The following is an 18,588-nucleotide window of genomic DNA, read 5'->3' on the forward strand; positions in this document are numbered from 1 at the left end:
AAGTCCAGGGACAGAGATAGAGGTGGTATTCAAGAAAAGCACAGTCCTATGAGATGGCCATAAGTAGGCTGCTGTCTGCCATAGACAGGAAGAGATCTAGGTCCGCATGCACTCCATACTTCGGCAAATCTCTAAGGCAGAGTCTCAAGCAAGGAACTGCAGCACCCTGAAGTGTCTTGAAATCCCTAGAGAGCTACACAATGTTAGCTTTGTTAGATGGGCAAACAGAATTCACAAGATAACCCCAGAGATTTCAAGTAGAGATTCACAGTGTTAAAAACATTCTGACCTGCTGTGATCTTTCCAAGTTCTTTCTAACAAAAAATGATATATTATTTTGTCAAAAATAACTGAAAATTAAGAGCTGCCATTTTCCAAGGGGTGTCTTGAAAAGGTTGAGACACATTGCTGTAAGGGAAACAGCCTTTTATTTTTTGGATGCTCTCACCTTCTGTTTCCTCCCCTCAGCAGCCACATATCCTTGCAACCTCCCTGCAGAGCCAAACACACATGGAAGAAAGAGTAGAGGAGAGAGTATGTTTTAGTTGTCAGCAATTCCTAGGCTTTTCCTGTGGTGCTGCTGCCAGCACCGGCCAGAGGAGGCAGAGAGCAGATAAATACTTGAATCTGTATTGGCTGTACAGAATAAAGACTGGGGTAGATTGGGTTTTCTCTGAGTTATTTTCCATTTTGCAAACAGAGCACATAAAATCAAGGGGATACATGGAATGGGACTTGAGTACCTCTGCCTCTAAAATACTATGTGACCTCAGGTGAGTCACTTGACTTTTCAGTGCCTTTGTTTTACTCTCTGAAATGAAGGACATGATATGGTATTTGGGCTCCTTTCTCAACTTTGAAACTTACAGATAGAGTGTGAGATAAGCACAAAGTATTTTATTAATTAATGAAGTACTTCAGGAAAGGCAGTCATGCATGTTGAGGTGAGATTTAAAAGATAAAATAGGTGTATGCCACACTGTTCGTATAATAAGGGAGGCCCACGCCCTTCTCTCTCACTCTCTCTATTATGAAGACTTACTTTTTTCATTTAAAATATATTTGTGTGCACGCGTGTGTGTATGCGTGCACAACCAACTATATTCCTATATAGTAATCCCAAGAGGAACTGCAAATCTTAAAACCTACAATTTCCTCACAATAATGGTTTTAAGCCAACCACTCATCTCCTTGCCCACAACTCAGTTTTTGTAGAAAAATTTATCATTCAGCTTTTCACCCGCTATAAACAGTCAATTCTCCATCACTGCCCGCTTTGACAAATTACTATGTGCAACACCATTTCTAAGTTATCTTTAGTAGCCAACACACTTCATAAATCCACATCATTGTAGTCATTATTCGAATTTCATTTCATGCTTGCATTCACAAACATTTAAGCTTTCAACCTTTGCTGGTGGGCATTAATCATAGCATTAATCACAGGATTAAGTATGTTGAATTTAAACTCAAGGTTAATAACATGTTCAACCAATATTAGTTTTGCATACTGTCAAGGGAGAACTCCAAAAAGCAAAGACTTGTCTGCTGTTCCCTAAATATAAAGACAAAATTGATGAGTAAAGAATTGCTCGTTTTGTTCACTTGTTCAATCGCGAAGCACAGTCATGCTAATTCAGCAGTGCTGCCCAAAATGTCATTTGAAATAAAATATTTCAAATATCCTAATTCCTTTTAAAAAAAACAATCACTTTACCTCTTAAGCTGCAGTAATTGCAATGGAAAGCAACACATACTAATTGAAGGGCATTAGGACATTCCTTACTCAATGAATCCTTGTTACTACTACTACCATTTTGGCTGTACATGCATCTATCTTATCAAATGGAAAATTGGGGAATCTTATTTTTCATTTTATGTCTCTCTCTCTCTAATAAGAGTTATGGTGCTACATAAACAGAATGAACAAACTTTACAGCCGCCATACCAATAGCATTGCTTTGCAATCCAAAAGCTCTTTACAAGCATTTGCAAACCTCACAATTCCTGTCAGAGGTAGGCAAATACCATCACTCCTATTTTACAGATGGGGAATGTGAAGTCAAGAGATTTGCCCAGTAGTAATGACAGCAGAAAACAGAATCTAAGAGTTTAAACTGTGTTTTCAACAACAAATAATACCTGGCCTTCAGCAGCAAAACAACTATACACTGGTGGTAATGTGGGAGAAAGGGGGAAGCTGAAGGCACAAAAAACAGAAGACAAAGACATATGATATATTCAGAGAAGGAGGAAAAACAAAGAAAACATCAAGCAAGCCAGAAAAAACACTCACAAGAGAAACAAGCCTAGTACATTGGAACCTACTGCATTGGCCCTACTACACAGGAGGAGGGCACTGAATTCCTTAAGCAGAAAACACCAATGTCTACCATATTTACTCACATACTCCACACACATTTTTAACAGGAAAAAAAATCCAAAATCGGGGTGCAAGTCATTATCAAGGAATGGAGGCATGGGGATGCTGGAATAGCTTGTTGGGGGCTGTGCTTGGCTCCCCATTGCATGGAGCAAGGGCAAAGTCCACTCATTGACATCCCTTACCTTTTCATTGCAGCTCCACAGCTAGAGGATTAACTCTCTCAGTCACCAACAAATTGGCGGTAGCTTTTGGCTGAGCAGCCAAAAGCCGCTGCCAATTCAGTAGAGACAGAGAGGGTTAAACCTCTAGCTGTGGAAACAGTGATGTAGTGTGGGTCTCCCGCACCCAGGGGCCAATACTTACATTTGCATCCACGCCTGCCGAGTCCGCCGGGGGGGGGGGGGGGGGGCAGGGGAGGGATCCCCCAGTGGCCGATTGCCGAGCCTGGAAATGCCAGCAGTGAAACCAGAAGTGACGCTAGGTGACCGAGTACCCCGTTGAGGGCCTGGCCGTGTGGAGCTACAGGTGGACAGTGAGTTATACTGATAAGTGGACCCCCACTTGCTCCATGCAGTCAATGGTCAGCCATGGTGAGCCCATGATGGGGCAGGAAAGATTCTGGAAAAAACTTTTCAAAACAAGGGGCAAGTCTTATTGGGAGGAAGGGGGTAGTATGCAAATAAATATAGTATTTCATTCCTAACTTATTTCTGGAAGTTTTCACTCCATCACCACCTAGCTACTTGGAATCAGAGAACTGTTACCAGCAACCAGATAGATTTTATAAAAAAGGACATCTACAGAACATAACAGCAACGAAGGCCAAAGTCTTCACATACGGGCTTCTGCCTACACTAAAAAATCTGTCTCAGCTGGAAACGCTTTTCAGAATTAGCATTTAAAATAGCTACTGTCTTGTCTCATTAAAACTCCTATCAAAGAGCTTTGCTTAATTTTCCTAATATAAACCGGACAAGTAATTTTCCATGAATATTTAAGGCATTTTGATGTCCTCCTACCAGAACCACATGCAGTTCAAGAAAGACTTACTGACCTCACTGAGGTAAATAAAAAAGGAGCACGTGGACCCATCCACACCGTAGCTTGCATAACATGGATCCGATCGCCACATATCTTTCATCCACTGAAACAAAGGAAGCAAGTTTGTTAGGTTTAAGCCACATGTACTTATTTTCACTTTATAAAGCCTCATTGTCATGAGAAACACAGTAAGCAGAAAACTCTAAGCTTTTAGACTGAAATAAATAACGACAGGTAAGAACTAGGCTGTGAACACTTTGCAACAGCTGATATGAAGCATATTCATCGTCTCATTCAAGCTCCTAATTAACCACATCACTATGGATGAACACAATTAGCACTAACTGGTAGCCAGATAAGAACTAAATGGATATTGGAATATCCTCTCCAGACCAGCAATGCAGCACATTGTTAGGGCTAATGCTGCTTACATTGCCTTTATAGATTATATTTGTTTTGTGGTTAAATGGATCACTTAAGTTCCTAGGACTGTCAGTCTGACATCTTCACTCAAGCAAAAAAAGTTCTTTAAAAAAGATAAATGAGCAACTTGCCATTCAGATTACATAGCCATTTTGCACTGTAGTGAAATTGTTCAAAGCAGAGCTGGAAATTTATTTAAAAAAACCCAAAACAAAACAAAAACAGCATATAAAGAGATGTCAAAATAAGCAAATAATGTAGTTTTGTAGAAAAAAATTAAAAATCTCAGATACCAAGTAACACATAATAATAATAAAAGACTCTAAGCAGTTGCAGAAATATATCTCAATGTTAGAAATACATCCTCCTACTTTGATGAAGTGTCAAACAACTGGAGTGCCTGGATGCAATTACTAATGCACATTCTTATTTTTAAAAATCTAAATATCTCCAGACTTTCTAATCTTATGAATCTTCTGCTTTTTGTTTTAAAGATCAACCAACATTATTTTATATTTGTTGATTCAAACTTCCTTATTAGCATTATATATAATTTCTACAGGGATGACTGTGGTCTTAAAACCTAAGGCCAAATGCAATTGGATTATTTATAAAATTATTCACAGACGTTTGTTTTGTATGACTGGGACAGAAATATTTGCTAAGCTCTTCCAGCATGTAGTCATCAGTCAGCCTTGCAAAAGCCTCACACTTGATTCAATGACATTTTTTTATCTCTCTAATACAATAAACCATTGTGAATTTCCAGAACTGCTGGGAATGCGGACCAAAGCTTACTGAATATGTGGAACACCTAAAAATCAGAGAAACAACTCCTCATTCCCCACAAAACTAAAAAACAGGGACACCTGGAGCTTCTGACATCTGATTAGCACAGTGAGAGCTTCAAATACACGTGGAACTGTACATACAGTAAAAACCAATTTGATGGCACTCATTAATAACCTTCAACATAACAATATTCCGTCTAATCCTTGCTTTTATTCTTGTGATATTCTTTTTATCTTCAAAGAGGAAAAAAATGTTGGAGAGAAAGAGAAGGCATGGGGGATAAATACACAGTGCCCCTCACATAGGAGGAAAGAAGACACACAGGGTTGGGGGACCTTGGTATGGTGGAGTGAAGAGAAGGGACTAAAGAGCCGTGTTAAACGGAAGAGGCAACAGAACCCCTGGTGCAGGAGAGGTGGGAATATAGGTAATGGAAATGGAAAAGACACAGCTGCCAGCAGGAAGAAAGAACTAGATAAAAAAAGCTACCCAAGTACTATGGGGCTATCGTATTTTATGCGATGCTTTAACAAGAGGCATCATTATTCATTTTCTTTCAGCAGCAGTCCTATCTTGGCTTGAGGTGAGGAGCTGTAATGACAAGTTCTTCAGTATTTGTCTTCTGGTCCCTCTCACTAATTTATATTTTAAGAAACAGCACTTGTTTCAGCACATATGTTTTAAACACAGACCAGATTTAAAAAAAAGAAAAGAAAAGACAATATATACAATGTGATCACCTTTACCTTTATTTTGCCTTCACAGTGAGGAAAACCATCCATAGGAGGCAATTCACACTGTTCTTGGGCTCCATTAATGAGATCTGAAATGGAAAAAAAAACACAGAACATCATTGTAATATAACTTGATGTACATTTTTGCTGGATTTTCTAATAAATCCATGACTTTAAATGAAGAAGTCTTCAAAGTGATATTTGACAGTTGACTATTTCACCAAAACAGTGACATTAAGACAACTAGAGGATATGTGCCCTCAATGAAATATGGGTTTCTATTTTGGTAAACTGGTTCTTAAGGAATATGAGAGTTCAAGGGAGGAGACAGGAAACCTACATAACCCATGGCTCACATTTCACTGTGAACAGTTAAGCTGATATTCTGTCTGGTCTTGGCATCGGAAATCATAGATCAGGGTTAATGATTTCTGCAATTTTTGCTTTGAGCTAGGCAATTCATGTAGCCCTGCCTCCTAGATTCATCTGAGTACAGAAGCACCTCATATTTCACTGCACAGAGTCCCCAGTTCTCAGGCTTGTGGAGAAAAGCTTGAAGACTACAACATACATTTTTTTTTAATTTCACTATTTTGGAGGCCTGAACCACAATATTTGAATATCCGGGGTTGGCAACACTGTGAATGGTGGATCATCTATTCAGGAAGAAAATACCGAAATGGTACATCTCTTTAAAAACAAATCAACCCAAAACAGCGGTACCTGCCTCCCCACAAAATCATCCTTATGCAGAAAATGGGATTCTATATATCCTTTATCAGTGTTTGTCTTAATCAATAACATGCATTTACATATTTTTATATTAAATTTTCACATAAAAGGTTTTTAGGTACCCATGTTAAGTTGTGAATACAACTCCCAGCATGCTTATTACTTCTGTTCACTTGGCAACAAAACTCTAATATTCCAGTTGCAAAAAAAAAAAACCCCATAAAGATGAGACAAAGTTCGTGACCATAAGGATATGCAAGGGTCCCTTTAATACAACATTTCCTTGTTTTTATGGCCTTCTGGAATGCTTTGTTCAAAATGAGATAAACTAGTTTTCAAGATACTGATGAAATGTTTGAATTTTTTTTATTGGTTTACTTGTTGCAAGCGAGTAGACTATAAATATCACAGCATTAAATAGATATTTTGAGCTTGCTCTATTAAATCATAGCAACCGTGCAATAGACCAAGCATAGATAAAATATGTTTTATATTGCTGATTGATTAGTTTTTTTTTCATAATCAATAATCTAAACAAGCTTCATCAATTTAGTCACCTAAATCTTTTCTTATTAAAAGCAACAAACAGCTCAGTTCTGGTATTATTTTCTAAGAATGTATGTCCTCTGCAATGCCAGTCAATAACAATGTACTAATATAACATTATCAAGGCTCTAAAGAGGAAAACTAACATTGTCTCGTGCTATCAAAACACAGGCAGAAGCCTGCCACTTCTTAATGCCAAATCAGATTTTCGCTTTTATTAGGTTGGAATAAATAGCTGACACTAGATATAGCAGGGGTCTGCAACCCTTGCCGCACATGCCACAGGATGCATGCAAAGGCATTTTGCTTGACATGCGTACCTCAGGGCAGAGGGCGAGGAAGGGGCTGGGGTTGCACTGCCACAACAAGGTTTGGGCCCCTCGCACCTCCCCCACTGTCCACCTGGAGGCACACATACACCCACTGCTGGCAACCAGCTGGGCTGGCACGCCGCAAACCCTGGTACACCTGTTTGCAGCCTCCTTGACACCTGCCATGAGGAGCCCAGGACCTGTGGCAGGCAACAGGGGCCTGCCCAAAGCCCAGGCCAGCTGTGGCAGGCAGCCAGGAAGCTACAAGCAACTGCCCCAGGGTCCACAGAGCCATAGCCTAGCTTGTTGCTGGTGGTGGGTGCATGTGCATCTAGGGCGGATGGCAGGAGAGTCATGAGGGGCCCAATCCCCGTTATGGCAGTGCAGTCTGGATCCCATCCCTGCTGTCTGCCCCGAAGCACACATCCATCCGCTGCTGGCAATGAGTCGGGCCAGGGCCACGCAGACACCAGTGGCACTGCTTGCACCTGCCAGTCACTTGCCACAGCTGGCCCGGGATCTGGGGAGGCCCTTGCCACCGAGCCTGGGCAGCTCACAGCAGGCGATAGGAAGTCTGCAAGCAACTGCACAAGGGTCTGCAGAGCCCCAGCCTGACTCATTGCTGGTGGCAGATGCATGCACACTTCAGGGCAGATGGCAGGAAAGGGGCCTGGGCTTTGCTGCCACAACAAGGACCAGGCACCTCGTGTCTCCCCTGCCATCCACCCCTGGCACACCAACATCTTCCAAGTAGAGGTTACAGGTGTTATTGGCACTCTGCCCAAAAACATTGCTGACCCCTAGACTATAATTATGCAGAATCTAAAATCTAAAGTGGCGTCACCAGTTTAGCCAAGCTTTGTACTTGTCCTTCAATATACAATTTGTTGACTAATTCAGTGAGAACTCAAGAGATCCATTATTCAGTTATAGATTTTCTGTCACTAAGTTACAAACTCAGGGGCCTGAACAGAAAATTGTCTCGTAAGAGGCTTTTTACTTTAATCACAGCTTCCCATATCCAACTGGGTATGCTCAGCTGCACAAAAGGAAAATCAAAAAAGCAACCAAGCAAGCAAACAAAAAGAAAAAAACCCCACCTAAGTATATGACACAATGACACTGAAGATTCTCAATAGGATGTACTTCTTCCAGCTGAGACTTAATTTAACTACATGATGTGACAGTATAATCAGCAGGATATAGAACAGGAAGTGTTCTTGATGAGACATAAAATACAAGTCTTGCAATTCTTTAATATCTTGTGGGAATTTCAAAAAAAGGGTGAAAAATATTAACTGCCATACCCTAAACAAAACTCAAATTGGGTACTTATAATTTCATCTAGATTAGGGAAATGTATCCATACCTTAAGGATACTTTCTTGGAGTAACACAATGTACAGAAGCAACCTACATAATGCACTGCTAATTTGAGGAAGAGATGGGATTACTAATCTGTTTTTCTTGAATTCATTGCTGTGCAGAATTATCACTAGTGCTTAATCCTTAAAACTCTTTCTTAGTTCTACAGTACGTACATTCTTGGTGTTTTATGTGACATCTATTAGAAAGAGGTCATTTCAATGTAGATGATGGATCTGGCAGACAAGAGGAAGCATTAGAGAGTATAAAAGATAATGCATGGGGAAATGACTTGTATTTTGCACATACATGACTGTGGCCAGGATGGCGATTTATTTTTTTTGCTTTTGTCATGTTCTGAACACATTTTATGTATGTGATGATAATGAGGCAGTTATAGTAGATGGAGAGTGTGTTAAATGAGGTGACAATGGAGGCTAGAGGGAAAGGAGTTATCAGCTAGGACACACAGCATTGCTATGGTTGGATGCCTAAGGACACTATACTTGGCCTGATGGCAAACCTGTAATACAGTGAAATGCTTAACTACAATACATCTAATGCAACAATTGTGCAATGGACAGTTCTGTCATGCATTCCTACAAATCAGCTGAGATGTTGCAAAACTACATGCATTTTCATTTCTGCCTTCTGACAGCTAAAGTCTACTCTGGCACCTGTTAAGGAGGCAGCTACAGCATCTTCTCTCTGCTCTCCCAGCTGGATTAGGAGCAAAAACAATTATCTGGGAGAGATAACCTTGTACTGGTATCAGTACAAGCCCCAGGCTCTCCCTACTTCTGTTTCTCTGTAGCTAGCTACACTAGTTCTTCCAGAAGAGCCTGCCTCCTTGGCCAAATGTCTCTGCACCCATATACCACACATGAACCCAGGGCCTACCTACAGCATCAACAACCACCAACCCCTGGAGTTCCTTGCTCTTGGGACATCCCAGTATTTCCTACGCCCACTGTAGTAGGAATAGCCCACGCAGTTACCCACCAGCTTGCCAAACCCTACTCCTCCCCCACTGTGAACACCATAGCTGCCAAATTGCTTTGAGTTTCTTGCCATTGGCCAGGGTGGAGTAAGTGACAGCAAGCTGAAGCTTCAAGTTGCAAATATGTTCATTAGTTCATCAAACAATTAGCATGAAATGTAATCCAGAGCAGAACAAAACTCAGCCATGCATTTAATGAAGAGGTAAATGGGAAGTGAGAGAGTGACACAGAAAAGACAATGTAGTGAACACTGTACAGCTTCATTTAACAGTTGCTAGAAATGGTCACCTTCCTTCATGCTTGCCAGCAGGAAACTAGACCATGCAATTGTACTGGAAATCTGCCTGCATTGAACAGAGTGGCACATGACAACACGCTGGCTAAAAGGCATGATAGCACTTGAACAGTCCTTTTGCTTTTAATATTTTTTTGAAAATGGGACAAAAATGTCAGCTGAACACACTTTGACAGTGGTTTTCCGGGGGTCTGTGAAAGATGACTACGATCAATCAAAAGCATGTGAATACCCACACCTACAATTCAAAGGGGTCTGCAAATGACAAAAGGTTGAAAACCACTGGTTTAAAGTACCTGGCCCATTATCAATAACTAGCATTCCTCTCTCCACCAGTAACTCTCAAGTCCTGCTTTAAAAAAGGGAAAGGGTCTCCTCTGCTCCAATGCTCATCATCTTCCTATATTCTTTATTTTGGTGGGAATTGTGCTCTAGCTGCCTTAGCCCCTCACTGGCCAGCTGGCTCCTGTGAACCCTTTCTGTCCTATTAACCCAGAAAGAAAGAAAACAGCTTAAGATTTTGCCAACTGAGCTGCACCACCTCTATACCCTCATAAGTTTTGGGAAATTCAGCTTAGGGTTGAATCAATTGAGAAGCAAGCGTTTGACTAAGGATGTTAACCTTCACTTTTTCGTTGTTTCATGTAAGGCCATTTAGCTCATAACTAGAATGAATTATTACTTGATTCCTCCACCCTTGAAACTACCAACTTCCCCATTTTAATACTGAACTTAATCACGTTGCAGCCAACACCTGAAATCCATCTATAGTGTCATGTTTCTGTTTATCCTGACCAAAGCATGGTGTGTGGTTAAAGCAGGAAAAAGAGCAACAACTGTATGTGCCACTCTTGTTACTGCCTCATGGTGTGACCTCTGATGTGTTACTTAATCTGCATACATTACATTTTCCTGAGCAAGAGAAAAGTGAATATTATAATTTACCTACTGGATCTTAGTTTGCTGATTAAATGTTCATTTTGGGGGTCTTAAGTCTTTATAAAAATAACCTGAGGTTCTTAAATGCATAGTGATAAAGAGGTTCAAACTACAATTGTTACTTGGAGAATCTCAGAGGCTATTCTGAAATGTGACTTTCATTTCCATAAAAATGGATTTGTTTAGAAGTTACTTTTGTTGGCAAAACATTAAATAGTTGGAAAAGGCACTAATGTTTTCCCCTTAATTAGATGCCACTTAGCATTTATGTGTTGCAATTTGTTTGCCTAGCCAAATCTCAGCCCTTTAGAAGAAAGCTAAAGATATAATAACCATTAAGTCAGTATGAAGAAACATTAGATAGCTAACACTTTTTTCCTTGATTCTCTCAGTTTAAGCAATGATAATAAGCATGTATATAAAAGAGGGCAAGCAATGATAGTAAACATTTATATCAAAGGCAGAACAACAATTTTGACAGAAGCACTCTTTACAGCTGTACACTATGCATTTACTCTTGAAAGGCATTTGTATCAAGGGAATTGATCATTACATACTGCCTAATATATAATTATTATTAATTTATATAAACATTTTATTAAAAAGGTGCAAGCAAAGGTTTTAATTAGAGGTGCGTGGATACATTGGTCCATATCATATTGGCACCAATAAAAGGAAAACTGACAATATCAGCAATCGGCATTTTTTGTCTGATGTGGCTGATAATGTCATTGATAAGTGTTGTGTGCATGGGCGTAGCTGCAGCATGCACACAGCCAGCCTGGCAGCTTGGAGAGCAGCGTCAGACTGGTAAGTCTGCTGCGGGGGAAGGGGATGGGGGAGCATATCGAGGTCCCTGCAGTGAGGGAGGGAATGGGGCTGGGGCAGGCATTGCCCAGCCAGGGCAGGGCACAGGCTGGAGCCCCAAGTGGCTTGTCCAGGGATGGGGGCAGGCTCCTGCTGCAGCGCACATCCCTGTGGGAGGCATGGGGGGGCATGTGCCCCCCAGATCCGCAGTGTGAGTGTGGGCTGCTGCTGCAGATTGGGGCTGGGGCTGCACCGGGCTCTTCCTGGTGGGGAGCTGAGCTGGGCTGGGGCTACGCTTGGGGCAGGCAGCAACGGTGCTGGGAGTGAGGCTACAGCAAATTTTGAGGCGTCTGTAGCCCACTCCATAACCACCACCCCCAGCGCTGCCACTGCCTGCCCTGAGCGCACCCCTGGCCCAGCCCCCCCGCCACCAAGAAAAGCCCAGTACAGTCCTGGCCCCAGCCTACCGCAGCAGCCCTTTTGCCCCATGCCCAGATCTGGGGGACACACATACCCCATATCTGCCCTAGGGGTGTGCACTGCAGCGGGAGCCACCCTCGCCCAGGAGAGTTACTCAGGGCTCCATTCTGTGCACCACACCCCTCCACAACCCGCCCTAGCCAGGCAGCACCTGTCTCTGCCCCATTCCCTCCCTCACTTAGGGGGCCTTGATATGCTCCCCACCCCATGCCCCTTCCCCGCAACAGACTTACCAGCTGGACGCTTTTCACCAAGCTGCCAGGCTTCCATATTGGCAATCAGATAGGTATCGGCCTATATGGCTAGTTAATAATTGGCCATCGGTATCGGCCCAATAAGTCTTTAGTGGTGCACCCTTAGTACTAACATCAAACAAGCACATAAAGTCTGTCCACAATTGACTCTTTTGCAGTTCTCAAGACATTCTCCTTACAATACTTAGGCGTTCTTCATTCCTGGAAGAAGGAACCTATAGAAAAAGGTTTGTGAGCATTTGCAGGAAATCAGCAGCCTCTCATTCAGGGCCTGTTTACATAGACTGAGTGCATAAGAAGCTAGGCCAAAGATTCTCAACCTTTTGGCCCCAGAGGCCCAGTGGTTTGGGGTTCAGCCATTCAGATTGAGCCCTGGGGCCCAGCACCGCCCTCCCTGCCACGTGCCAGGATTGGGCCCCAGGGTCCTGACACCATCACTTCCTGCTGGGATTGGGCACCAGGGGCCAAGTGCCACCACCTCCTCCTGCCCCTGCATGTGGGAGGGAGGGTCTCAGGGACCCAACTATCTGTGCCTAGCCCCCCAGAGTAGGATTTGACCCTGGAGTCCCAGGCTGCCCCTGTGTTCTAACCTGGGTACTTGGTTCAGTGTGCAGAACCCAGGGATCCCCAAAGGCCCTGAAATTTGGCATTAGGAAAGTAGTGCCACCACTCACCTACCACCAAATTTCAGGACCTGTGGGGAGCCCCAGGGGCCAGATGACACTAGGCTGGCTGGATCTACTCTGTGGGCTGGGGTTTGAGCACCCCTGCGCTGGGCTATGAATATACAACGCATTTGATACTATGTGCTAACCTTCTGAGTGTCCACACTCATAGCACAGTAAGCACGAGGTAATTTATCTCACTTTTGAAAGTGAAGCAGGATACTGTGCACGCTAAGCATGTCTACATGGAAATTTAGCACGAAGCAGGCAGTAAACTACATATTCACACCATGGTTTACTACACATTAACTTCCTCAGGTAGACAAGCTGTATGCCTATTTTTAAGACTTAGGACCTTATCTTATCAGGTACTGGGTGACACTGGCTCTTGTAAACTTGCTGGAAGCCAGATTAAGATGGAAAGAGATTTAGCTTTAGTAAATGTGTGTTCTAAAATGAAGCACTTCTGTTTTCATCAGCCAGTGAGAGGATTAAAAGGAAGGAGGCAATTCTTGAGCCATTCAGAGTGCTCGAGGTAGAATATCACTAATAGCAGTCCTCTGTTTTGAGGGAGGACCAGATAGGCAGAAGACAAGACTTCTATATATTGGAGACATCCATTTTCCTCATCCTCCCTGAATTCCCAAAGTCTTGCTGCTGAAGTTATAATAGCAGGAATATAAAAATCCTGCAAAGATGTACAGTGATAGCTAAGCCTTCCCAATTCTTTTGGAAATGGACAATAGGTTTAAAGGTTCATAGAATTATAGAAAAACAGGACAGGAAGGAACCTCAGGAGATCATCTCATTCAAGTAGGTTAAAGGATTATTTTGGAGTATCTTTCAAAAAAGTGTGTATTATTCACACAAAAAAGGGAATTCATCATTACAACCCAAAAAATGCATTAATTTTGTTCCTTTTCAATCAGACATGGCAAAATGCCATCAATATATATATATATTTTACAGTGGTTTAGTTCATATGTTGTCTGCTGTGAACAAACAGAATTGAAGCAAAGTACAGGAAAGCAGCAAAAATTAATTATTACAGAATAAAAAATGCTGTCCTAAAGCAGTAGCACTGATGGCAATTGCATCTCCTGCACCTTTACTATTTGCAACTGATTCTCAGTACATCCCTTATATTTCACACACATATGGAATTGCAATTGGCTACATAACGATGCCTTGGCAAGGGCAGAAAAAACATCCCAAAGGTTGTTCTTTGCCAAAATCAGCAGGAGTTATTTCTTAAGCAGTTATTTTTCTCTTCATGTGTACATCTCCTGCAAGACCTAAATTCCAAGACAGCTTAAATTTAAAGATGACATACAGAAGCAAATTTATTGAAAACAGAGGGAAAGACCAACAGAAATTGTGTGTGGGTGGGGGGGGGGGGGGAAGAAGGGGAAGAGCAGGAAGAGAAGTGACCCCTTCTTTGGCAGATGACAAGTTTTGACTGCTGACAACTGTGGCACTTGTAGGCAGCTGCCCATTGGGAGAGGCTCAGTTAGCTGAGGAGATGCCATAGCACCCCGCTGAGATTGCACACAACTCCTGCACCATTATTAGGTGCTATCTACTAAGGCTGAAATACTTTACAGGCAAAAGACAATGGTTTAAAAAAAGAAACAATCAACTTTAAAACCACATATAAATATCGTAATGTGCATGTGTAAACAATTATTATTATAGGTAACAAGTAAGAGATGCTGAAATTAGAGAAAGATATTTCTGGTCTATCCCGTATCTTTGTGCATATGCCATCTTCATGGCATTTTTTTGCAAATTTAATTATTGTTTCTCTATAGTCAGTTTTCCCTTTTGTTTGTATGAGTCTTTCATGCAAGAACTACAAAGAAAGAAACCAACATAAAATGATCAGGGAAAGAGGTTAGCAACTGATACTAATCACTTTTTAAAAAAAAATTAGTGATTTCAAACTTATCACACATTCAGTGCCACATTAACAATATGATTCACTGTTACATCCCAGCTCTGCAAGTGCATATAGTGGGTGCATTCAGGAAGTTCATTTGGCTTAGAAAGATTATCATTTTCAGTAATATCCCGTATTTTAAAAAGTGAATACTGCTAGCAGTATGGAATACCTTTATGAGCAGAATGAACTTATACAGTAAACTATGATAAGATCAAAATGTGAACACAGGAAAGCTCAATGTTAAAAGGAAGATTAACATTGCTTCAATCACATGATGTTTTACAGGTTGGAGAACTTGTTCTAGTGTAGCCTGCAATATATCTTATGGCACCTAATAAAAAAAAAGGCATTTAATAAAAATCTAGTTATAAAAATCTAGTCAAATTCCTGCTTTTGAAGATCCAAATCAAACCCTTCATGTTATCTTAATACTCAGATTCTTTTTTTGTTTTAAATGATCAGCAAGGTGATTTTTTTTTTAACCAAAAAGTTTGCTTGGAAGTGGTTATGTTGAAAAGAAAAATGTAGCCATTAAAAGGAACCATCTTCCTTACTGACACCAATGCTCATCTCACTTGTTTCCTATAGATGCATTTGTCATAATTCTGGGAGGAACTGAAAAGTTTGGCTATACAATTAATTGCTCATGAATGATATATGGGCCTTTCCTTGCATTTTACATGTGAGAATTATACAAGTAAAATAAAAAAAATAAATCTGACAATACTCAATTGTCTGGATCCATCTTTACCTTGAACTTACATGAAACACTAGAAAACTATACAGATTTTCTTTTTGATACCCAATGTTCTACATTAGCCCTTAGTCTTGAGCTGACCTTAGGAGTCTGCTGGAGCTTTACAGTTCAGTTTTAATATTAGGAATCTGTAGAGCAGGGGTGGCCAACCTGCATCTCTGGAACCACATGCAGCTCTTCAGATGTTAATATGCATCTCCTTGAATCTTTGCATAAGTACACTGTACCCACCTTTCAAATGTGCTTGCGCAAAGATTCAAGGAGATGCATATTAACTTTGGAAGAGATGTTTGTGGTTCCGGAGCCGCAGGTTGGCCACCTCTGTTGTGGAGTAACTACACTGAGAACCTTTTAAAAAAGAAGGCCCTTTCTTACTGGGCTGATAAATATTGCCTAAGATTAAGATGAGGAATAATAATTGAACCAGTAAAATTTCTTAAAATAGAAACACATACTAAAATGAACATTTCATCATATGTGAGGACATGGAAAATTTTACACATAAATGAATTAAAATTCAGCCCCCCTTATAAACCTCCATATTAGAGATATGAGCCTTTGCCAGAGCTAGCAAGGAAAAACAGATTGCCTGATTTACAGTACCATGTGCAGCCCAATGACTTCTGGACTGTAATTGCATGGGATGTAATAGCACTGCACAGTTCAAAGCACAACCTGTACTGTAGAAGTGATTTGTATTGGTTTTTTAATTACTTATTTAGGGCAGACTTTACTGTATTATGTTAGCACTAATTAAGCAATACACATAGAGTATCTTAGAATGCCTTAACCATTCTGTCTTCATTTTCAGATTTTCCATATAATGGGTAGCAATAGTTATATAATCTAGAAACAATATAGTATTACAAGAAATAGCACATTGAACAATGTATATAATGAGTTGTAAAGGTGTGCAACTGCACAGTTATTTAATAAACTGAATAGTTATAGCCAACTACTCTATTTTGTTATAAAGGTTTAAAGAGCAAAACTGGCTAATTAAATGAAAAGCAGCCAGAAGACCATGGAGACTGCCACACCAGGACAAACGCCATCCAGTCCTTTTTGAAAGCAATCACTCCCTGTTGTTTCAGAGATTTTACATAATCTCCATAAAATGTTTAGTTTGTACAAAAAATTGCTTCCATGTCCAATTTACAATCATACCCCAAAGCCTGGGGATCAGTAGGCGTATCTACACGAGACAGTAAATGTGCAGTAGACTAATTCTACTGTGCATCAGCACATCATGGCAAATGCTGTGTTATTGTGCTTATGTGAGTAGAATTAGTCTACTGTGCATTAGCATCACCAAAAGGCATGCATCAGTACTACTGTGCAGTAGCACTGGTTCTGCGTATTAAGTTAGTACACATCTCAATGTGCTGTAATTGCACAACCATACCCCAAAGCCTGGGGATTAGTGGGCGTATCTACACAAGATATGCCCACTGATCCCCAGGCTTTGGGGTATGATTATGCAATTACTGCACATTGATACATGTGTAGATGTGGCCAGTATCACTTTTTACCCTGGTCTAAAAATAGTTATTATTCTAATACTTTGTGACAAGGTGTTGCACAGATTAAATCAAACTGTGAAATACATTAATTCCTTCTAACAGGTTTCATTTCATCATATACTTTCTTTGGTGGTTCTTTTATTATTATTATTATTAATCTCTACTAAGCCAATACCACTTCTCCTACTCTTCTCCATTACTAACTATAGAGTCCTATTGTTAATTTAATTCATGGAATACTTTTCTCTGATCATCTCCTAAAAATCTCTCATTTCTATTGTCCTTCTCTAAACAGTTTCTATGTCTGTTCCGAAGACATATCAGTTAGGCTGAACACATTTATTCTGAGGACATTTTAGTTTGGGATGGAATTCCGATTATTTTTGATAACCGTTTAAAATATAACATCTTAATTCATGTTTTTCTTTCTCACCTCAAAATAAAAGTCTTTAAGGAAACAACAACTCCCTGATCTGAAAAATATTATGAGGAATCAAAAAATAGATAAGGTTAAAAAAGATTTTATATGAATATTGCAGAAATTCCAGTAGCAAAGCATCAAGATGATTTTAGAAAGACTGAACTTTTCCACCACTAGACCTTCATCACACCTGTGGTGCTGCTATATTCCATTAACACTCCACTGAAATCAGTGCAATGTTAGGAGCATTCAAGTAACAGTCAAGTGGTTAATCAAAATGCAGCCCAGGGGACCACTTACAGTCCCCTTCAGCATTTCTAATACAGCTCAGCACTGCAGAAGAATATCCACATGTACAGCCCTGTATGTACAACCACCATGCTGCCCTGCAACAATCAAGCCTGCAATTGTCTGGTTTCCTCTGGCTTCTATTATTGCCCTAAATTAAGTAAAACTGCAAGAAACAAGCAGAATACGAAATAGAAATGGCCAATTTGTACCACAGGACATGTGGAATAAGAATGACAATGAACCGAGAATTTGACAATGAGAAGGTAAAGACTGAATTTACGTAAGACATGAATGAAAAAATCAATCAGTGAAATGTTGCTGTATGATGTGTGGCCGACACCATAAACAGTCCAAATTGGTATTACAATTTTAGTTTTGATGGTGCAAATCTTATTGGGATTTTTAAAACATGCACCTAACTTGTCAAAAGTAGTCAAAATTGAATAAGGCTGTACAAAAAACCTCCTAGGACAGGATATAACAAAAGTGATGTGCAGTCTAAGCTTTAGGAATTTTGCAGAAATAAAAAAAAGGATTAAAAAAATCCTAGAAAATGGAATAAGTCAATGTAGAGGGCGATAAACATCACTATGCATCAAGTAAATAGATTGTTTCTTTTTTAAAGGAGGAGGCGAGTCAGAAGAGGCATGTTTTAACAACTGTCACCTTAATTTAAGAGTTCAGTGGCAAGGTAACAACGAAAGCATTTAGCTGATCATAAAGTCCTACCAGACTGTGCTCATCTGGTGCTCACTCAAGTGTCAGTCTAACCTCTGTAGAAAACAATCGCACAGAAACAGTATCACCACCGCAACAGTAGGACTCATTACAGCAACATTAGAGACAGCCTGTAGTGTTCCCAGAACAGACTTGTCAACCTGCTT

General features: G+C 40.6%; 1 protein-coding gene across 1 annotated transcript in view; it reads right to left on the reverse strand.

Annotated features, from left to right (window-relative positions):
• MGAT5 (alpha-1,6-mannosylglycoprotein 6-beta-N-acetylglucosaminyltransferase) overlaps nt 1-18,588 on the reverse strand; it is a 215,649-nt gene that overhangs the window by 109,563 nt on the left and 87,498 nt on the right. Inside the window, exons 4-5 of the mRNA XM_006258100.4 lie at nt 5,389-5,465; nt 3,441-3,530 (exon numbers count right to left, since the gene is read on the reverse strand). Coding sequence (XP_006258162.1) covers nt 3,441-3,530; nt 5,389-5,465 — 167 coding nt within the window. The remainder of the gene's footprint in view (nt 1-3,440; nt 3,531-5,388; nt 5,466-18,588) is intronic.

The sequence above is a fragment of the Alligator mississippiensis genome, chromosome 4 (assembly GCF_030867095.1).
Source record: "Alligator mississippiensis isolate rAllMis1 chromosome 4, rAllMis1, whole genome shotgun sequence".
NCBI classification, from domain to species: Eukaryota; Metazoa; Chordata; order Crocodylia; family Alligatoridae; genus Alligator; species Alligator mississippiensis.